At 40.9% G+C, this 23,679-nt stretch overlaps 2 protein-coding genes across 6 annotated transcripts in view; both read right to left on the minus strand.

Moving 5' to 3' along the window:
• The window catches only part of LOC135568893 (NACHT, LRR and PYD domains-containing protein 12-like), a 97,397-nt gene that overhangs the window by 4,242 nt on the left and 69,476 nt on the right, over window positions 1-23,679 (minus strand). The gene's annotated exons all lie outside the window — the stretch shown is intronic.
• Window positions 1,481-4,649, minus strand: LOC135568894 (NLR family CARD domain-containing protein 3-like). The gene is made up of 4 exons (XM_065015680.1): window positions 4,223-4,649; window positions 3,893-3,977; window positions 3,535-3,763; window positions 1,481-3,246 (listed from the first exon to the last, which is right to left on the minus strand). Exons 1-4 carry the CDS (start codon window positions 4,288-4,290, stop codon window positions 1,481-1,483), a joined length of 2,148 nt encoding a protein of 715 aa, XP_064871752.1. The 5' UTR covers window positions 4,291-4,649.

Genomic DNA, 23,679 nt, shown 5'->3' on the forward strand with positions numbered 1-23,679 from the left:
ATAGAGTTCAGTGTGTCAAATCGGAGGGTCTGCTGTCCGGACCTCTGGCAGTCTCTATGGGGGTGCCACAGGGTTCAATTCTTGGACCGACTCTCTTCTCTGTATACATCAATGAGGTCGCTCTTGCTGCTGGTGAGTCTCTGATCCACCTCTACGCAGACGACACCATTCTGTATACTTCCGGCCCTTCTTTGGACACTGTGTTAACAACCCTCCAGGCAAGCTTCAATGCCATACAACTCTCCTTCCGTGGCCTCCAATTGCTCTTAAATACAAGTAAAACTAAATGCATGCTCTTCAACCGATCGCTACCTGCACCTACCCGCCTGTCCAACATCACTACTCTGGACGGCTCTGACTTAGAATACGTGGACAACTACAAATACTTAGGTGTCTGGTTAGACTGTAAACTCTCCTTCCAGACCCATATCAAACATCTCCAATCCAAAGTTAAATCTAGAATTGGCTTCCTATTTCGCAACAAAGCATCCTTCACTCATGCTGCCAAACATACCCTTGTAAAATTGACCATCCTACCAATCCTCGACTTTGGCGATGTCATTTACAAAATAGCCTCCAATACCCTACTCAACAAATTGGATGCAGTCTATCACAGTGCAATCCGTTTTGTCACCAAAGCCCCATATACTACCCACCATTGCGACCTGTACGCTCTCGTTGGCTGGCCCTCGCTTCATACTCGTCGCCAAACCCACTGGCTCCATGTCATCTACAAGACCCTGCTAGGTAAAGTCCCCCCTTATCTCAGCTCGCTGGTCACCATAGCATCTCCCACCTGTAGCACACGCTCCAGCAGGTATATCTCTCTAGTCACCCCCAAAACCAATTCTTTCTTTGGCCGCCTCTCCTTCCAGTTCTCTGCTGCCAATGACTGGAACGAACTACAAAAATCTCTTAAATTGGAAACACTTATCTCCCTCACTAGCTTTAAGCACCAACTGTCAGAGCATCTTACAGATTACTGCACCTGTACATAGCCCACCTATAATTTAGCCCAAACAACTACCTCTTTCCCAACTGTATTTAATTAATTTATTTATTTTGCTCCTTTGCACCCCATTATTTTTTTATTTCTACTTTGCACATTCTTCCATTGCAATACTACCATTCCAGTGTTTTACTTGCTATATTGTATTTACTTTGCCACCATGTCCTTTTTTGCCTTTACCTCCCTTCTCACCTAATTTGCTCACATTGTATATAGACTTGTTTTTTTGTTTTGTTTTTTTTACTGTATTATTGACTGTATGTTTGTTTTACTCCATGTGTAACTCCGTGTCGTTGTATGTGTCGAACTGCTTTGCTTTATCTTGGCCAGGTCGCAATTGTAAATGAGAACTTGTTCTCAACTTGCTTACCTGGTTAAATAAAGGTGAAATAAAAATATATTATAATACATATTTTTCTCTAACTGAATATTTCTTCCTGATGATTAGTTCTTAAATGTCATTTTATTTACTCACAGAACAGCTCTGGAGGCTTTGACCACTGGCAGCAGCCTCAGAAGACCTTCCTCTGATCTGGAGTATTTCTTCAGGTCAAACACATCCACCTCCTTTTCTGAAGTCAGCAACACAAAGACCAGAGCTGACCACTGTGCAGGTGACAGGTTGTGTTCTGAGAGACTTCCTGAGCTCAGGTAGCTTTGGATCTCCTCCACTAGAGAATGGTCATTCAGTTCATTCAGACAGTGGAACAGATTGATGCTCCTCTCTGGAGAGGGATTCTCTCTGATCTTCTCCTTGATGTACTTGACTGTTTCTTCATGGCTCTGTGAGCTGCTTCTTGTCTTTGTCAGTGGACCTTGTAAGTGCTTCTGATTGGACTCCAGTGAGAGGCCCAGAAGGAAGCGGAGGAAAAGGTCCAGGTTTCCTGTCTCACTTTGTAAGGCTTTATCCACAGCACTCTTGTAGAAAGTAACTTCAGACTCGTCTTTTGTTTGCAGTTCATCCATTAGATTCTCATTGTTGTTGATGAATGAGAGGGACACATATACAGCAGCCAGAAACTCCTGAATGCTCAGATGAACAAAGCAGAACACCTTGTACTGGTACAGCCCACATTCCTCTTTAAAGAGCTGTGTGCACAATCCTGAGTGCACTGAGGCTTCATTGACATCAATGCCAGCCTCTTTCAGGTCTTCTTCATAGAAAATCAGATTGCCTTTCACAAGGTGTTGAAAAGCCAGTTTCCCCAGTGACAGAATGGTCTCTTTATCCCAGTGTGGACCTGTCTCTTCTTTCCCAAGATACTTTTCATTCGGTGTGGTATGAAACACCACAAGGTGTGTGTACATCTCAGTCAGAGTCTTGGGCATCTCTTCTCTCTTATGTTTCAGCATGTGTTCAAGGACTATTGCAGAAATCCAACAGAAGACTGGAATGTGGCACATGATGTGGAGGCTCCTTGATGTCTTTATGTGTGAGATGATTCTGCTGGCCAGGTCCTCATCACTGAATCTCTTCCTGAAGTACTCCTCCTTCTGTGGGTCATTGAACCCTCGTACCTCTGTCACCTGGTCAACACACCCTGAAGGGATCTTATTGGCTGCTGCAGGTCGGGTAGTTATCCAGAGGAGAGCAGAGGGAAGCAGATTTCCCTTGATGAGATTTGTCAGCAGAACATCCACTGAGGTTGACTCTGTGACGTCACAACAGATCTTGTTCTTCTGGAAGTCTAGGGGCAGTCGGCACTCATCCAGACCAACAAAGATGAACAGAACTTTGTACTTGTTGTAGTTTGAGATTCTTGATTGTTTGGTTTCCATTGAGAAGTGATTAAGAAGTTCAATGAAAGTGTGTTTGTCCTCTTTCATCAAATTCAGCTCCCGAAAAGGGAATGAAAATACAAATTGGACATCCTGATTTGCTTTTCCTTCAGCCCAGTCCAGAATGAACTTCTGCACAGAGACTGTTGTTCCAATGCCAGCGACTCCCTTTGTCAGCACAGTTCTGATAAGTTTGTCTTGTCCAGTTAAGGGTTTGAAGATGTCATTACATTTGATTGCAGTCTCTGGTCTTGCTTGTTTCCTGGTTGTTGTCTCAATCTGTCTCAGCTCATGTTCATTATTGACCTCTCCTGTTCCACCCTCTGTGATGTAGAGCTCTGTGTAGATCTTATTGAGAAGTGTTGGGTTTCCTTGTTTAGCGATCCCCTCAAATACACATTGAAACTTCTTCTTTAGATTAGATTTGAGTTCACGTTGGCAAATCACAGCAAGATCATCTGAATGAAGAAATACCACAGAGGATATTAATATTATGTCATTACAAGCTGGTGTTATTATTATTGTTATTATTATATATTATTGGTATTATTGATGGTATCATTAATATTCTCTCTCTCTCTAAATGAATCACCACAACACATCCCTGCTGCTACTTGATGAGGTCACTAGGTGTTGTGTTCAGGCTGCTACAATATCATTGAGTTACACAGCTACTTTAGCTGTACTTTAGCTACAGCTTTTAAATGTTATAAAACATCATTCAACATGAGGCAGACAGATCTTACATTTCTCCAGTGTGTCAGCAAGCTCCTTCTGGTTCATTTTCCTCAGGATGTGCAGTGTGATCTTCAGAGCCCCCTCTCTGGCACTGCTCTCCTGCTTCTCATCTTCAGCATCCACCACTTCCTTATCCTGCTTCTGACTCTCAAAGCCGTCTGGGAGTTCTGGACTAAGATTCCTCTTGAACAGCTTCAGCTCGTTCTTCACAAATGTCATCATTTTCTTTTCAAGCAACTGAAATAAATAAAGTAAATAAGTTAAGCAAGAGACTAAATGCTTCTCATTAACACATTAATGAATGATTGACAGATCAACTTTACTTGAGGTAAACAAGAAACAAATGTACATAACAGGACCACATACACTGAATATGGAGTCCAGGTCTGTTTGATGACTCTGGGAAGACTGACCACTGAGAATCTCTGACTCTGATCTCTCCTGTTGGTTTCTGTGGACAAAACATGAGATTACATCTCCTCATCCAGGGAGTACACACACACACACACACACACACACACACACAGAGGGAGGGAATGTTGTGTTTGTTTAATATTTTTTTAGGACTATGCAAATGGACAAAAGGATTAGCCTATGGATTATGAAAACAACAACAATAAATGGGAAAATGGGAGGAGAAATGACTAGAGACAGTGTTGTTTAACTCACTGACCAGGACCCATGAGTTCTTCTTACCTTTGTTCAGTAGAATAGTCTCCCTCTCTAAACATTATAGGAGGTTCCATAGACCGGTCACTCTTCATGGAAACACAGCTGGGAACAGGGGAGGCTGGTCTCTCCTGCTTGATTGGTCTTCAACACAACAGAGACAAACATTACATCTCTCATCTCCTCTGAGCTCAGATATGGAAACTTGAGAAGAGTTTTATACCAAAACGCTATATATCACTTTACAGAAATGTTTGCAAATTAGCTTTGGTATATCGCACACTACAGTTGAGGTGCAATGAGAAAGTCATTCTGCTTTGAAAGATGATAAACTTGTAACGTCACTTTTGAGCAAATGTCCTTTGAATATTTTGGTACCTGCTGCAGAGCTCTTCTTTGTCTACAGGGCTTTACTTTGGCAGATAATGTTAATTTAAAAATATATATATTTATATATATATATATACACACAGTGGGGCAAAAATGAGTCAGCCACCAATTGTGCAAGTTCTCCCACTTAAAAAGATGAGAGAGGCCTGTAATGTTCCTCATAGGTACATATGCCATACACTGCATCAAATTGGTCTGCATGGCTGTCGTCCCAGAAGAAAGCCTTACAAACACCTGAGACCTTGTAACACTAACGAGTCACATGACCGCGTGAGGGAAAATGGCTAATTGGGCCCAAATTGGACATTTTGAGGGGACAGCACATCTACACTGTTATACAAGCTGTACACTCACTACTTTACATTGTAGCAAAGTGTCATTTCTTCAATGTTGTCACATGAAAAGATATACTCAAATATGTACAAAAATGTGAGGGGTGTACTCACTTTTGTGATATACTGTATATATAATATATATATATAATTAATTATCTAAATGTATGGTGTTTTTAGTTGATGTCATTTGAATTGTCTGTTTTTAAGCTATAATGGTTATTTTTATTTTATTTTTATTTTTTGTAAGTGGTAAAATGAACTAGAACATTTTGTATTTTGCAATTCTGAGTAATTACTACTTTAGTAAATAATTACACATTATTCGGTACTACTGCAGATGCGACATAATTCCAATAGATGGCAGCATAAGAACACAAATGACATTTCAGAAGATTAGTTTAGTTTCTCCCTGGATACACCACCACTCCCCCTCACAGGAAAACTCCTGTGTGCTTCTTTCTGTCCCTTTCCACACTGCTAACGCAAGAGGAAGGACTGAAAAAGCATTTAACAGATTACTGTGAAGTAATATAATGATGATTCATGTTTATTATTACCTGGTTTTATGCTCATGTTTTGAAATGATACTTCATTAATATAACAATTATCAATAAACCTGAAAAGGAATTTAGTCACCTCTGGTCTAGAAAAATATATTTTCCAGGTACATTCACTGTCAAATTAATCGACCATCATCGAGCTGCTCTGCCTTCTCTCGCTATTAGTCAACTCAGCAAGCGTTGTAGTCAGTCTGGCAGCCCCACTAAAAAGCTTGTGTCGTTACTCTACCTTCTCCGGGGGCATGTTGAGGTAAATTTACTAACCGGGAGGGTTGAATTATGTAATTTATTGGAGGGCTGGAAGACGCACTCTTGTCTTTTCTATTCCGAGGTTGTTTACTCACAATATCAGATATTAAGATGATTTTTATAATGAATGTATACTGAGGTTGAGGTTCTGACTAGTGATTATTTACCCGGGGTTCAATACCTGCTATAATCACTATTTTTTTGCTCTCCCAAATCAACACAGCCCTAATATGAGATATATAGCTAACTAAAGTAATGAGACCATTTTAGAAAATAATGGCAATCATATAGTCTGTAGTTGTATGCTATTTTATGTCCATCATATTGCTGCTTGTAGCCTATAACTGATGCTTCATGGTCCATCATATTGCTATAACTGATGCTTTATGGTCGGCAGTGTAGCCTAGTGGTTAGAGCGTTGGACTAGTCACCGCAAGGTTGCAAGTTCAAACACCGGAGCTGACAAGGTACAAATCTGTCGTTCTGCCCCTGAACAGGCAGTTAACCCACTGTTCCTAGGCCATCATTGAAAATAAGAATTTGTTCTTAACTGACTTGCCTAGTTAAATAAAAAAATAACCACCCTACACGAAACATCCCTTATTTTCAGTGTTTCTACACTTCCCCCAGAGGAAACTGTATGGTGGAAAAACTATTGGATTTTGACAGCAATGCAAAAAGCAAGACAGATAAATTCAAAATGAGAGGAAGGACTAGAGGCTACAAGGACAAAACTCAAAACTCTTGATGCTGCAATGATGAAAATATCTCAAAAACCAAGAGAGGAATTACTTTAAAACAACAACCGTCTTTTGCACCAAGTTTACCAAGTACTGGGAGAAAATGTAAGCAATCCTGAAAAAAGCACTGGAATATTCTACAATCAGAAAACACATCACACACCTCTTCAAGTAACCCCCACTGGTGGTCTATAAGTGTGGCGTTGAGCATGTTGCTCTACCAAGGAGAGGAGAAACATGGAGATCCTCCTTCTACAGAGGAGGTAACATGGAGATCCTCCTTCTACAGAGGAGAGGAGGTAACATGGAGATCCTCCTACTACAGAGGAGGTAACATGGAGATCCTCCTACTACAGAGGAGGGGAGGTAACATGGAGATCCTCCTACTACAGAGGAGGTAACATGGAGATCCTACTACTACAGAGGAGAGGAGGTAACATGGAGATCCTCCTTCTACAGAGGAGAGGAGGTAACATGGAGATCCTCCTTCTACAGAGGAGAGGAGGTAACATGGAGATCCTCCTTCTACAGAGGAGGTAACATGGAGATCCTCCTACTACAGAGGAGGTAACATGGAGATCCTCCTTCTACAGAGGAGGTAACATGGAGATCCTCCTTCTACAGAGGAGAGGAGGTAACATGGAGATCCTCCTACTACAGAGGAGGTAACATGGAGATCCTCCTACTACAGAGGAGGTAACATGGAGATCCTCCTTCTACAGAGGAGGTAACATGGAGATCCTCCTTCTACAGAGGAGAGGAGGTAACATGGAGATCCTACTACTACAGAGGAGAGGAGGTAACATGGAGATCCTACTACTACAGAGGAGAGGAGGTAACATGGAGATCCTACTACTACAGAGGAGAGGAGGTAACATGGAGATCCTACTACTACAGAGGAGGTAACATGGAGATCCTACTTACGACAAAGGGAGGCTTGCTGGATATCCTAAAAACACTGACCCCTAGTGGTGTGAATATTGACTTTGATCTCAGGCCCTGATGAACAATTCTCTCTTTAAATTGATATCTTCTTTCGACAGCTGACCAGATCAGCATCCAATATGTTCCTCCTGGTGATGATGCTTATTATGCATTAAGAACCAAAAGATTACATGGAACAAAACATGAACTGAAATAGGGAACAATTAAATAGGTGAAATTGAACTAAACAATAATGTATGTTGATGCTAATATGATGTACAATAATGTATGTTGATGCTAATATGATGTACAATAATGTATGTTGATGCTAATATGATGTACAATAATGTATGTTGATGCTAATATGATGTACAATAATGTATGTTGATGCTAATATGATGCACAATAATGTATGTTGATGCTAATATGATGTACAATAATGTATGTTGATGCTAATATGATGTACAATATTCAGTTATGTTTTCATATGATAACAATAGACTAATATATTCAATATGCCATAAACTATCGTTTTTTAAAACAGTTTCACTAATTAATTCTAATTAACTTAATAATTATGACACACCCCTCTCTATTGTCATTGGTTTAGTAATTATGACACACCCCTCACTATTGACATTAGTTGCACTAATTGCACTGTTTGTCTACATAACCTGGTTCAAGTATTCATGACATCATCCTGAAGACACAATGATGCTGAAACGTTGGTAAATTATATATGGAGTTTATATATGGAGTTTATATATGGAGTTTATATATGGAGTTTATATATGGAGTTTATACATGGAGTTTATACAGTATATGGAGTTTATACATGGAGTTTATATATGGAGTTAATATATGGAGTTTATATATGGAGTTTATATATGGAGTTTATACAGTATATGGAGTTTATACATGGAGTTTATATATGGAGTTAATATATGGAGTTTATATATGGAGTTTATATATGGAGTTAATATATGGAGTTTATATATGGAGTTTATATATGGAGTTTATACATGGAGTTTATACAGTATATGGAGTTTATACATGGAGTTTATATATGGAGTTAATATATGGAGTTTATATATGGAGTTAATATATGGAGTTTATATATGGAGTTTATATATGGAGTTTATATATGGAGTTTATATATGGAGTTTATACATGGAGTTTATACAGTATATGGAGTTTATATATGGAGTTTATATATGGAGTTTATATATGGAGTTAATATATGGAGTTTATATATGGAGTTTATATATGGAGTTTATATATGGAGTTTATATATGGAGTTAATATATGGAGTTTATATATGGAGTTTATATATGGAGTTTATACATGGAGTTTATATATGGAGTTAATATATGGAGTTTATATATGGAGTTTATATATGAGTTTATGGAGCTTTAGTATGGAGTTTATACATATGGAGTTTATATATGGAGTTTATATATGGAGTTTATATATGGAGTTTATACATGGAGTTTATACAGTATATGGAGTTTATATATGGAGTTTATATATGGAGTTTATATATGGAGTTAATATATGGAGTTTATATATGGAGTTTATATATGGAGTTTATATATGGAGTTTATATATGGAGTTAATATATGGAGTTTATATATGGAGTTTATATATGGAGTTTATACAGTATATGGAGTTTATATATGGAGTTTATATATGGAGTTTATATATGGAGTTTATATATGGAGTTTATATATGGAGTTTATATATGGAGTTAATATATGGAGTTTATATATGGAGTTTATATATGGAGTTAATATATGGAGTTTATATATGGAGTTAATATATGGAGTTTATACAGTATATGGAGTTTATATATGGAGTTTATATATGGAGTTTATATATGGAGTTTATATATGGAGATAATATATGGAGTTAATATATGGAGTTTATACAGTATATGGAGTTTATATATGGAGTTTATACAGTATATGGAGTTTATATATGGAGTTTATACAGTATATGGAGTTTATATAGGGAGTTTATACAGTATATGGAGTTTATATATGGAGTTTATATATGGAGTTTATATATGGAGTTTATATATGGAGTTTATACAGTATATGGAGTTTATATATGGAGTTTATATATGGAGTTTATACAGTATATGGAGTTTATATATGGAGTTTATACAGTATATGGAGTTTATATATGGAGTTTATATATGGAGTTTATATATGGAGTTTATACAGTATATGGAGTTTATATATGGAGTTTATATATGGAGTTTATATATGGAGTTTATATATGGAGTTTATACAGTATATGGAGTGCGACTCAATTTATTATTTATATCTTATAGTTTATTAGCCGTTAGCTAGAACCTCCACATAAAAAAATATCTGGGTGTGCTCCAGCTCATGTTTTCTATTGGAAAAACGATTGGAACCATTTCCCTGTTTGACCGCTAGGTGTTATGGGTATCATGACACCTCCACTGTGGGGCTCTATAAAACTATTGGAACCATTTCCCTGTTTGACCGCTAGGTGTTATGGGTATTATAACACCTCCACTGTGGGGCTCTATAAAACTATTGGAACCATTTTCCTATTTGACCGCTAGGTGTTATGGGTATTATGACACCTCCACTGTGGGGCTCTATAAAACTATTGGAACCATTTCCCTGTTTGACCGCTAGGTGTTATGGGTATCATGACACCTCCACTGTGGGGCTCTATAAAACTATTGGAACCATTTCCCTATTTGACCGCTAGGTGTTATGGGTATCATGACACCTCCACTGTGGGGCTCTACAAAACTATTGGAACCATTTCCCTATTTGACCGCTAGGTGTTATGGGTATCATGACACCTCCACTGTGGGGCTCTATAAAACTTTTGGAACCATTTCCCTATTTGACCGCTAGGTGTTATGGGTATCATGACACCTCCACTGTGGGGCTCTACAAAACTATTGGAACCATTTCCCTATTTGACCGCTAGGTGTTATGGGTATTATAACACCTCCACTGTGGGGCTCTACAAAACTATTGGAACCATTTCCCTATTTGACCGCTAGGTGTTATGGGTATCATGACACCTCCACTGTGGGGCTCTACAAAACTATTGGAACCATTTCCCTATTTGACCGCTAGGTGTTATGGGTATTATAACACCTCCACTGTGGGGCTCTATAAAACTATTGGAACCATTTCCCTGTTTGACCGCTAGGTGTTATGGGTATTATGACACCTCCACTGTGGGGCTTTATGGTGCAAATTAAAATGGGAGAATCTAGAGAATAATATTAGTTTAATCTTGCTGTGATGTTCTCAGTAAAATGTCTAAACAGTAATATTTTACCCATCAGCCTTAATTTCTGATGAAACAGGGCTCCGGGCAGCCGAGCGGAAATGGAGGAAAACTGGCCTCCCTGCGGACCTGGCATCCTTTCACTCCCTCCTCTCTACATTTTCCTCTTCTGTCTCTGCTGCTAAAGCCACTTTCTACCACTCTAAATTCCAAGCATCTGCCTCTAACCCTAGGAAGCTCTTTGCCACCTTCTCCTCCCTCCTGAATCCTCCTCCCCCTCCCCCCCCTCCTCCCTCTCTTCAGATGACTTCGTCAACCATTTTGAAATGAAGGTCGATGACATCCGATCCTCGTTTGCCAAGTCAAACGACACCGCTGGTTCTGCTCACACTGCCCTACCCTGTGCTCTGACCTCTTTCTCCCCTCTCTCTCCAGATGAAATCTCGCGTCTTGTGACGGCCGGCCGCCCAACAACCTGCCCGCTTGACCCTATCCCCTCCTCTCTCCTCCAGACCATTTCCGGAGACCTTCTCCCTTACCTCACCTCGCTCATCAACTCATCCCTGACCGCTGGCTACGTCCCTTCCGTCTTCAAGAGAGCGAGAGTTGCACCCCTTCTGAAAAAACCTACACTCGATCCCTCCGATGTCAACAACTACAGACCAGTATCCCTTCTTTCTTTTCTCTCCAAAACTCTTGAACGTGCCGTCCTTGGCCAGCTCTCCAGCTATCTCTCTCAGAATGACCTCCTTGATCCAAATCAGTCAGGTTTCAAGACTAGTCATTCAACTGAGACTGCTCTTCTCTGTATCACGGAGGCGCTCCGCACTGCTAAAGCTAACTCTCTCTCCTCTGCTCTCATCCTTCTAGACCTATCGGCTGCCTTCGATACTGTGAACCATCAGATCCTCCTCTCCACCCTCTCCGAGTTGGGCATCTCCGGCGCGGCCCACGCTTGGATTGCGTCCTACCTGACAGGTCGCTCCTACCAGGTGGCGTGGCGAGAATCTGTCTCCTCACCACGTGCTCTCACCACTGGTGTCCCCCAGGGCTCTGTTCTAGGCCCTCTCCTATTCTCGCTATACACCAAGTCACTTGGCTCTGTCATAACCTCACATGGTCTCTCCTATCATTGCTATGCAGACGACACACAATTCATCTTCTCCTTTCCCCCTTCTGACGACCAGGTGGTGAATCGCATCTCTGCATGTCTGGCAGACATATCAGTGTGGATGACGGATCACCACCTCAAGCTGAACCTCGGCAAGACGGAGCTGCTCTTCCTCCCGGGAAGGACTGCCCGTTCCATGATCTCGCCATCACGGTTGACAACTCCATTGTGTCCTCCTCCCAGAGCGCTAAGAACCTTGGCGTGATCCTGGACAACACCCTGTCGTTCTCAACTAACATCAAGGTTCCTGTAGGTTCATGCTCTACAACATCCGCAGAGTACGACCCTGCCTCACACAGGAAGCGGCACAGGTCCTATTCCAGGCACTTGTCATCTCCCGTCTGGACTACTGCAACTCACTGTTGGCTGGGCTCCCTGCCTGTGCCATTAAACCCCTACAACTCATCCAGAACGCCGCAGCCCGTCTGGTGTTCAACCTTCCCAAGTTCTCTCACGTCACCCCGCTCCTCCGCTCTCTCCACTGGCTTCCAGTTGAAGCTCGCATCCGCTACAAGACCATGGTGCTTGCCTACGGAGCTGTGAGGGGAACGGCACCTCAGTACCTCCAGGCTCTGATCAGGCCCTACACCCAAACAAGGGCACTGCGTTCATCCACCTCTGGCCTGCTCGCCTCCCTACCACTGAGGAAGTACAGTTCCCGCTCAGCCCAGTCAAAACTGTTCGCTGCTCTGGCCCCCCAATGGTGGAACAAACTCCCTCACGACGCCAGGACAGCGGAGTCACCACCTTCCGGAGACACCTGAAACCCCACCTCTTTAAGGAATACCTAGGATAGGATAAAGTAATCCTTCTCACCCCCCCTCACCCCCCCCTTAAAAGATTTAGATGCACTACTGTTCCACTGGAGGTCATAAGGTGAATGCACCAATTTGTAAGTCGCTCTGGATAAGAGCGTCTGCTAAATTACTTAAATGTAAATGTAAAATGAAAAAACACAACTGTGAAAAGATGGTGGACATTGTGTTTTGGATATAAACAATTCATAAAATCTTTAACAAATGGTCCTCTCACCTCTTAGATTCATGTTCCCCAGAGACATTCCTTTTAGAGGCAGGGCCCCCTCCTCTCTCTCCCCAGAGACATTCCTTTTAGAGGCAGGGCCCCCTTTCTCTCTCTCCCCAGAGACATTCCTTTTAGAGGCAGGGCCCCCTTTCTCTCTCTCCCCAGAGACATTCCTTTTAGAGGCAGGGCCCCCCTCCTCTTTCTCTCCAGAGAGACTCATTTTAGAGCACTGATCCCTAAACAGAGATCCAGCATGTTGGTTGTGGTTAACACAGTGACAACTAAACAGAGATCCAGCATGTTGGTTGTGGTTAACACAGTGACAACTAAACAGAGATCCAACATGTTGGTTGTGGTTAACACAGTGACAACTAAACAGAGATCCAGCATGTTGGTTGTGGTTAACACAGTGACAACTAAACAGAGATCCAGCATGTTGGTTGTGGTTAACACAGTGACAACTAAACAGAGATCCAACATGTTGGTTGTGGTTAACACAGTGACAACTAAACAGAGATCCAGCATGTTGGTTGTGGTTAACACAGTGACAACTAAACAGAGATCCAACATGTTGGTTGTGGTTAACACAGTGACAACTAAACAGAGATCCAACATGTTGGTTGTGGTTAACACAGTGACAACTAAACAGAGATCCAGCATGTTGGTTGTGGTTAACACAGTGACAACTAAACAGAGATCCAGCATGTTGGTTGTGGTTAACACAGTGACAACTAAACAGAGATCCAACATGTTGGTTGTGGTTAACACAGTAATTATTGAATAATAATGTCTCTCTTTCTCTTTTATTAATTTCTCTCATTCTAGTGTGTTGCTTTGTTCAACAGGTATGATATTATGATGCTGTTACTGAATTCAGTTCATAATATTAATGTTAATAATAGTCTGTTCAGTGGTTTCATACCAAATTACACAGGAAGCAGGAGCTCATTGGAATTTAGAAAACAACAAATGTTCTGATATTCTGAAAGACGACTTACAATTTATACATGAAATATACAAATTGTAAAATAATCGCGATATACGAATATATGAACAACATGTTATTGAATGTGACTTGACTACACCCAGTTAGCTATATGAACAACATGTTATTGAATGTGACTTGACTACACCCAGTTAGCTATATGAACAACATGTTATTGAATGTGACTTGACTACACCCAGTTAGCTATATGAACAACATGTTATTGAATGTGACTTGACTACACCCAGTTAGCTATATGAACAACATGTTATTGAATGTGACTTGACTACACCCAGTTAGCTATATGAACAACATGTTATTGAATGTGACTTGACTACACCCAGTTAGCTATATGAACAACATGTTATTGAATGTGACTTGACTACACCCAGTTAGCTATATGAACAACATGTTATTGAATGTGACTTGACTACACCCAGTTAGCTATATGAACAACATGTTATTGAATGTGACTTGACTACACCCAGTTAGCTATATGAACAACATGTTATTGAATGTGACTTGACTACACCCAGTTAGCTATATGAACAACATGTTATTGAATGTGACTTGACTACACCCAGTTAGCTATATGAACAACATGTTATTGAATGTGACTTGACTACACCCAGTTAGCGCCATTTTGTATGATTGAACTGTCACGTAGCTGTCCCAGGTGAAATGGACTGTTACATCTGAGTGTTTTACTGTCATTCACTATACTAAAATAACACCAGACATTTAATGTCTTTTCACACTTTACAATAATCCCTGGGAAGATTCTTACCTTGTAGCCTGAATTCACAACCAGAACATGGCAAGTCATTGAGATATTTTCCGTTGTGCTGAGAGATCACCTTCCTGATGACAAGTGTCTCTGTATCTATGTTCTAGGTTCAGTTGATCTTTGGATGTAATAATATCTGGTCAAAGTCTAGTGACACAACACCATAGTATATCATAACCATAACAGCAGTTGGCCAGTAAAGGCCATGGAATACTATAAAACAGGGTTGGTCAACTAGGTTTGGCTTCGGGACAATTGTTTTCTGAGTTAAAGTCAGTCGGCCAGAACATAATTAACATACAATATTAGCACAATGAATAGGTCTACACTACAAATGAACATAATTAGCATATAATATTAGCACAATGAATAGGTCTACACTACAAATTTAATAACATGTTTAACCCATTTGATTAGTACATAATACATTCAGTGATAATAAAATCATTTAGATCTGATGAAGTTCATAAAATCACCAATATCTCTATTCAATTATAATTTTAATGGTTATTTCTCTGTATTTTTATTGGTGGGTAAAAACAGGTCTATGTAGCCTACTGTAGTCTACACTACTTTATTAATGGGTAAAACAGGTCTATGTAGCCTACTGTAGTCTACACTACTTTATTAATGGGTAAAACAGGTCTATGTAGCCTACTGTAGTCTACACTACTTTATTAATGGGTAAAACAGGTCTATGTAGCCTACTGTAGTCTACACTACTTTATTAATGGGTAAAACAGGTCTATGTAGCCTACTGTAGTCTACACTACTTTATTAATGGGTAAAACAGGTCTATGTAGCCTACTGTAGTCTACACTACTTTATTAATGGGTAAAACAGGTCTATGTAGCCTACTGTAGTCTACACTACTTTATTAATGGGTAAAACAGGTCTATGTAGCCTACTGTAGTCTACACTACTTTATTAATGGGTAAAACAGGTCTATGTAGCCTACTGTATTCTACACTACTTTATTAATGGGGTAAAACAGGTCTATGTAGCCTACTGTATTCTACACTACTTTATTAATGGGGCAAAACAGGTCTATGTAGCCTACTGTAGTCTACACTACTTTATTAATGGGTAAAACAGGTCTATGTAGCCTACTGTAGTCTACACTACTTTATTAATGGGTAAAACAGGTCTATGTAGCCTACTGTAGTCTACACTACTTTATTAATGGGTAAAACAGGTCTATGTAGCCTACTGTAGTCTACACTACTTTATTAATGGGTAAAACAGGTCTATGTAGCCTACTGTAGTCTACACTACTTTATTAATGGGTAAAACAGGTATATGTAGCCTACTGTAGTCTACACTACTTTATTAATGGGGTAAAACAGGTCTATGTAGCCTACTGTAGTCTACACTACTTTATTAATGGGTAAAACAGGTCTATGTAGCCTACTGTAGTCTACACTAATTTATTAATGGGTAAAACAGGTCTATGTAGCCTACTGTAGTCTACACTACTTTATTAATGGGTAAAACAGGTCTATGTAGCCTACTGTAGTCTACACTACTTTATTAATGGGTAAAACAGGTCTATGTAGCCTACTGTAGTCTACACTACTTTATTAATGGGTAAAACAGGTCTATGTAGCCTACTGTAGTCTACACTACTTTATTAATGGGGTAATACAGGTCTATGTAGTCTACACTACTTTATTAATGGGTAAAACAGGTCTTTGTAGCCTACTGTAGTCTACACTACTTTATTAATGGGTAAAACAGGTCTATTTATACTACTGTAGTCTACACTACTTTATTAATGGGTAAAACAGGTCTATGTAGCCTACTGTAGTCTACACTACTTTATTAATGGGTAAAACAGGTCTATGTAGCCTACTGTAGTCTGCACTACTTTATTAATGGGTAAAACAGGTCTATGTAGCCTACTGTAGTCTACACTACTTTATTAATGGGTAGAACAGGTCTATGTAGCCTACTGTAGTCTACACTACTTTATTAATGGGTAAAACAGGTCTATGTAGCCTACTGTAGTCTACACTACTTTATTAATGGGTAAAACAGGTCTATGTAGCCTACTGTAGTCTACACTACTTTATTAATGGGTAAAACAGGTCTATGTAGCCTACTGTAGTCTACACTACTTTATTAATGGGTAAAATTAATGGGTAAAGGTCTATGTAGCCTACTGTAGTCTACACTACTTTATTAATGGGTAAAACAGGTCTATGTAGCCTACTGTAGTCTACACTACTTTATTAATGGGGTAATACAGGTCTATGTAGTCTACACTACTTTATTAATGGGTAAAACAGGTCTTTGTAGCCTACTGTAGTCTACACTACTTTATTAATGGGTAAAACAGGTCTATTTATACTACTGTAGTCTACACTACTTTATTAATGGGTAAAACAGGTCTATGTAGCCTACTGTAGTCTACACTACTTTATTAATGGGTAAAACAGGTCTATGTAGCCTACTGTAGTCTGCACTACTTTATTAATGGGTAAAACAGGTCTATGTAGCCTACTGTAGTCTACACTACTTTATTAATGGGTAGAACAGGTCTATGTAGCCTACTGTAGTCTACACTACTTTATTAATGGGTAAAACAGGTCTATGTAGCCTACTGTAGTCTACACTAATTTATTAATGGGTAAAACAGGTCTATGTAGCCTACTGTAGTCTACACTACTTTATTAATGGGTAAAACAGGTCTATGTAGCCTACTGTAGTCTACACTACTTTATTAATGGGTAAAACAGGTCTATGTAGCCTACTGTAGTCTACACTACTTTATTAATGGGTAAAACAGGTCTATGTAGCCTACTGTAGTCTACACTACTTTATTAATGGGGTAATACAGGTCTATGTAGTCTACACTACTTTATTAATGGGTAAAACAGGTCTTTGTAGCCTACTGTAGTCTACACTACTTTATTAATGGGTAAAACAGGTCTATTTATACTACTGTAGTCTACACTACTTTATTAATGGGTAAAACAGGTCTATGTAGCCTACTGTAGTCTACACTACTTTATTAATGGGTAAAACAGGTCTATGTAGCCTACTGTAGTCTACACTACTTTATTAATGGCTAAAACAGGTCTATGTAGCCTACTGTAGTATACACTACTTTATTAATGGGTAAAACAGGTCTATGTAGCCTACTGTAGTCTACACTACTTTATTAATTGGTAAAACAGGTCTATGTAGCCTACTGTAGTCTACACTACTTTATTAATGGGGTAAAACAGGTCTATGTAGCCTACTGTAGTCTACACTACTTTATTAATGGGTAAAACAGGTCTATGTAGCCTACTGTAGTCTACACTACTTTATTAATGGGTAAAACAGGTCTATGTAGTCTACTGTAGTCTACACTACTTTATTAATGGGTATAACAGGTATATGTATCCTACTGTAGTCTACACTACTTTATTAATGGGTAAAACAGGTCTATGTAGCCTACTGTAGTCTACACTACTTTATTAATGGGTAAAACAGGTCTATGTAGCCTACTGTAGTCTACACTACTTTATTAATGGGTATAACAGGTCTATGTAGCCTACTGTAGTCTACACTACTTTATTAATGGGTAAAACAGGTCTATGTAGCCTACTGTAGTCTGCAAATCAAATCAAATCAAATTTATTTATATAGCCCTTCGTACATCAGCTGATATCTCAAAGTGCTGTACAGAAACCCAGCCTAAAACCCCAAACAGCAAACAATGCAGGTGTAAAAGCACGGTGGCTAGGAAAAACTCCCTAGAAAGGCCAAAACCTAGGAAGAAACCTAGAGAGGAACCAGGCTATGTGGGGTGGCCAGTCCTCTTCTGGCTGTGCCGGGTAGAGATTATAACAGAACATGACCAAGATGTTCAAATGTTCATAAATGACCAGCATGGTCGAATAATAATAAGGCAGAACAGTTGAAACTGGAGCAGCAGCACAGTCAGGTGGACTGGGGACAGCAAGGAGTCATCATGTCAGGGAGTCCTGGGGCACGGTCCTAGGGCTCAGGTCCTCCGAGAGAGAGAGAAAGAAAGAGAGAATTAGAGAGAGCATATGTGGGGTGGCCAGTCCTCTTCTGGCTGTGCCGGGTGGAGATTATAACAGAACGTGGCCAAGATGTTCAAATGTTCATAAATGACCAGCATGGTTGAATAATAGTAAGGCAGAACAGTTGAAACTGGAGCAGCAGCATGGCCAGGTGGACTGGGGACAGCAAGGAGTCATCATGTCAGGTAGTCCTGGGACATGGTCCTAGGGCTCAGGTCCTCCGAGAGAGAGAAAGAAAGAGAGAAGGAGAGAATTAGAGAACGCACACTTAGATTCACACAGGACACCGAATAGGACAGGAGAAGTACTCCAGATATAACAAACTGACCCTAGCCCCCGACACATAAACTAATGCAGCATAAATACTGGAGGCTGAGACAGGAGGGGTCAGGAGACACTGTGGCCCCATCCGAGGACACCCCGGACAGGGCCAAACAGGAAGGATATAACCCCACCCACTTTGCCAAAGCACAGCCCCCACACCACTAGAGGGATATCTTCAACCACCAACTTACCATCCTGAGACAAGGCCGAGTATAGCCCACAAAGATCTCCGCCACGGCACAACCCAAGGGGGCGCCAACCCAGACAGGCCGACCACAACAGTGAATCAACCCACCCAGGTGACGCACCCCCCCAGGGACGGCATGAGAGAGCCCCAGTAAGCCAGTGACTCAGCCCCGTAACAGGGTAGAGGCAGAGAATCCCAGTGGAAAGAGGGGAATCGGCCAGGCAGAGACAGCAAGGGCGGTTCGTTGCTCCAGAGCCTTTCCGTTCACCTTCCCACTCCTGGGCCAGACTACACTCAATCATATGACCCACTGAAGAGATGAGTCTTCAGTAAAGACTTAAAGGTTGAGACCGAGTTTGCGTCTCTGACATGGGTAGGCAGACCGTTCCATAAAAATGGAGCTCTATAGGAGAAAGCCCTGCCTCCAGCTGTTTGCTTAGAAATTCTAGGGACAATTAGGAGGCCTGCGTCTTGTGACCGTAGCGTACGTGTAGGTATGTACGGCAGGACCAAATCAGAGAGATAGGTAGGAGCAAGCCCATGTAATGCTTTGTAGGTTAGCAGTAAAACCTTGAAATCAGCCCTTGCTTTGACAGGAAGCCAGTGTAGAGAGGCTAGCACTGGAGTAATATGATCAAATTTTTGGTTCTAGTCAGGATTCTAGCAGCCGTATTCAGCACTAACTGAAGTTTATTTAGTGCTTTATCCGGGTAGCCGGAAAATAGAGCATTGCAGTAGTCTAACCTAGAAGTGACAAAAGCATGGATTAATTTTTCTGCATCATTTTTGGACAGAAAGTTTCTGATTTTTGCAATGTTACGTAGATGGAAAAAAGCTGTCCTCGAAATGGTCTTGATATGTTCTTCAAAAGAGAGATCAGGGTCCAGAGTAACGCCGAGGTCCTTCACAGTTTTATTTGAGACGACTGTACAACCATTAAGATTAATTGTCAGATTCAACAGAAGATCTCTTTGTTTCTTGGGACCTAGAACAAGCATCTCTGTTTTGTCCGAGTTTAATAGTAGAAAGTTTGCAGCCATCCACTTCCTTATGTCTGAAACACATGCTTCTAGCGAGGGCAATTTTGGGGCTTCACCATGTTTCATTGAAATGTACAGCTGTGTGTCATCCGCATAGCAGTGAAAGTTTACATGATGTTTTCGAATAACATCCCCAAGAGGTAAAATATATAGTGAAAACAATAGTGGTCCTAAAACAGAACCTTGAGGAACACCGAAATGTACAGTTGATTTGTCAGAGGACAAACCATTCACAGAGACAAACTGATATCTTTCCGACAGATAAGATCTAAACCAGGCCAGAACATGTCCGTGTAGACCAATTTGGGTTTCCAATCTCTCCAAAAGAATGTGGTGATCGATGGTATCAAAAGCAGCACTAAGGTCTAGGAGCACGAGGACAGATGCAGAGCCTCGGTCCGTTGCCATTAAAATGTCATTTACCACCTTCACAAGTGCCGTCTCAGTGCTATGATGGGGTCTAAAACCAGACTGAAGCATTTCGTATACATTGTTTGTCTTCAGGAAGGCAGTGAGTTGCTGCGCAACAGCCTTCTCTAAAATTTTTGAGAGGAATGGAAGATTCGATATAGGCCGATAGTTTTTTATATTTTCTGGGTCAAGGTTTGGCTTTTTCAAGAGAGGCTTTATTACTGCCACTTTTAGTGAGTTTGGTACACATCCAGTGGATAGAGAGCCGTTTATTATGTTCAACATAGGAGGGCCAAGCACAGGAAGCAGCTCTTTCAGTAGTTTAGTTGGAATAGGGTCCAGTATGCAGCTTGAAGGTTTAGAGGCCATGATTATTTTCATCATTGTGTCAAGAGATATAGTACTAAAAGACTTGAGCGTCTCTCTTGATCCTAGGTCCTGGCAGAGTTGTGCAGACTCAGGACAACTGAGGTTTGGAGGAATACGCAGGTTTAAAGAGGAGTCCGTAATTTGCTTTCTAATAATCATCATCTTTTCCTTTAAAGAAGTTCATGAATTTATCACTGCTAAAGTGAAAGTCATCCTCTCTTGGGGAATGCTGCTTTTTAGTTAGCTTTGCGACAGTATCAAAAAGGAATTTCGGATTGTTCTTATTTTCCTCAATTAAGTTAGAAAAATAGGATGATCGAGCAGCAGTAAGGGCTCTTCGGTACTGCACGGTACCGTCCTTCCAAGCTAGTCGGAAGACTTCCAGTTTGGTGTGGCGCCATTTCCGTTCCAATTTTCTGGAAGCTTGCTTCAGAGCTCGGGTATTTTCTGTGTACCAGGGAGCTAGTTTCTTATGAGACATTTTTTTAGTTTTTAGGGGTGCAACTGCATCTAGGGTATTGCGCAAGGTTAAATTGAGATACTCAGTTAGGTGGTTAACGGATTTTTGTCCTCTGGCGTCCTTGGGTAGACAGAGGGAGTCTGGAAGGGCATCAAGGAATCTTTGTGTTGTCTGTGAATTTATAGCACGACTTTTGATGTTCCTTGGTTGGGGTCTGAGCAGATTATTTGTTGCAATTGCAAACGTAATAAAATGGTGGTCCGATAGTCCAGGATTATGAGGAAAAACATTAAGATCCACAACATTTATTCCATGGGACAAAACTAGGTCCAGCGTATGACTGTGACAGTGAGTGGGTCCAGAGACATGTTGGACAAAACCCACTGAGTCGATGATGGCTCCGAAAGCCTTTTGGAGTGGGTCTGTGGACTTTTCCATGTGAATATTAAAGTCACCAAAGATTAGAATATTATCTGCAATGACTACAAGGTCCGATAGGAATTCAGGGAACTCAGTGAGAAACGCTGTATATGGCCCAGGAGGCCTGTAAACAGTAGCTATAAAAAGTGATTGAGTAGGCTGCATAGATTTCATGACTAGAAGCTCAAAAGACGAAAACGTCATTTTTTTTTTTTTTTGTAAATTGAAATTTGCTATCGTAAATGTTAGCAACACCTCCGCCTTTGCGGGATGCACGGGGATATGGTCACTAGTGTAGCCAGGAGGTGAGGCCTCATTTAACACAGTAAATTCATCAGGCTTAAGCCATGTTTCAGTCAGGCCAATCACATCAAGATTATGATCAGTGATTAGTTCATTGACTATAATTGCCTTTGAAGTAAGGGATCTAACATTAAGTAGCCCTATTTTGAGAAGTGAGGTATCATGATCTCTTTCAGTAATGACAGGAATGGAGGTGGTCTTTATCCTAGTGAGATTGCTAAGGCGAACACCGCCATGTTTAGTTTTGCCCAACCTAGGTCGAGGCACAGACACGGTCTCAATGGTGATAGCTGAGCTGACTACACTGACTATGCTAGTGGCAGACTCCACTATGCTGGCAGGCTGGCTAATAGCCTGCTGCCTGGCCTGCACCCTATTTCATTGTGGAGCTAGAGGAGTCAGAGCCCTGTCTATGTTGGTAGATAAGATGAGAGCACCCCTCCAGCTAGGATGGAGTCCGTCACTCCTCAGCAGGTCAGGCTTGGTCCTGTTTGTGGGTGAGTCCCAGAAAGAGGGCCAATTATCTACAAATTCTATCTTTTGGGAGGGGCAGAAAACAGTTTTCAACCAGCGATTGAGTTGTGAGACTCTGCTGTAGAGCTCATCACTCCCCTAACTGGGAGGGGGCCAGAGACAATTACTCGATGCCGACACATCTTTCTAGCTGATATGCACGCAGAAGCTATGTTGCGCTTGGTGATCTCTGACTGTTTCATCCTAACATCGTTGGTGCCGACGTGGATAACAATATCTCTATACTCTCTACACTCGCCAGTTTTAGCTTTAGCCAGCACCATCTTCAGATTAGCCTTAACGTCGGTAGCCCTGCCCCGGGTAAACAGTGTATGATCGCTGGATGATTCGCTTTAAGTCTAATACTGCGGGTAATGGAGTCGCCAATGACTAGAGTTTTCAATTTGTCAGAGCTAATGGTGGGAAGCTTCGGCGTCTCAGACCCCGTAACGGGAGGAGTAGAGACCAGAGAAGACTCGGCCTCTGACACCGACCCGCTGCTTAATGGGGAAAACCGGTTGAAAGTTTCTGTCGGCTGAATGAGCGACACCGGTTGAGCGTTCCTACAGCATTTCCTTCCAGAAACCGTGAGAAAATTGTCCGGCTGCGGGGACTGTGCCAGGGGATTTATACTACTATCTGTACTTACTGGTGGCACAGACGCTGTTTCATCCTTTCCTACACTAAAATTACCCTTGCCTAACGATTGCGTCTGAAGCTGGGCTTGCAGTACAGCTATCCTCGCCGTAAGGCGAGCACAGCGGCTGCAATTAGAAGGCATCATGTTAATGTTACTACTTAGCTTCGGCTGTTGGAGGTCCTGACGAATCGTGTCCAGATAAAGCGTCCGGAGTGAAAAAGTTGAGGAAAAAATAAATAAATATATGAACGGTAATTAAAAAGTGAAAACCGTAAAGTTGTCAGGTAGCAAAATAGGCAAAATAGGTTGGCAACAAAACGCACAGCAACTC

The sequence above is a fragment of the Oncorhynchus nerka genome, unplaced genomic scaffold (genome assembly GCF_034236695.1).
Source record: "Oncorhynchus nerka isolate Pitt River unplaced genomic scaffold, Oner_Uvic_2.0 unplaced_scaffold_1346, whole genome shotgun sequence".
In the NCBI taxonomy this organism is placed as follows: Eukaryota; Metazoa; Chordata; class Actinopteri; order Salmoniformes; family Salmonidae; genus Oncorhynchus; species Oncorhynchus nerka.

Coding starts and splice junctions, on each gene's coding strand:
- LOC135568894 (XM_065015680.1), bottom strand. CDS start 4,290: ATGAAGAGTGACCGGTCTATGGAACCTCCTATAATGTTTAGAGAGGGA. Junction 3,764..3,892: donor ACCTGGACTCCATATTCAGT/GTATGTGGTCCT, acceptor TATTTATTTCAG/TTGCTTGAAAAGAAAATGAT. Junction 3,247..3,534: donor TGCTGACACACTGGAGAAAT/GTAAGATCTGTC, acceptor TTCTTCATTCAG/ATGATCTTGCTGTGATTTGC.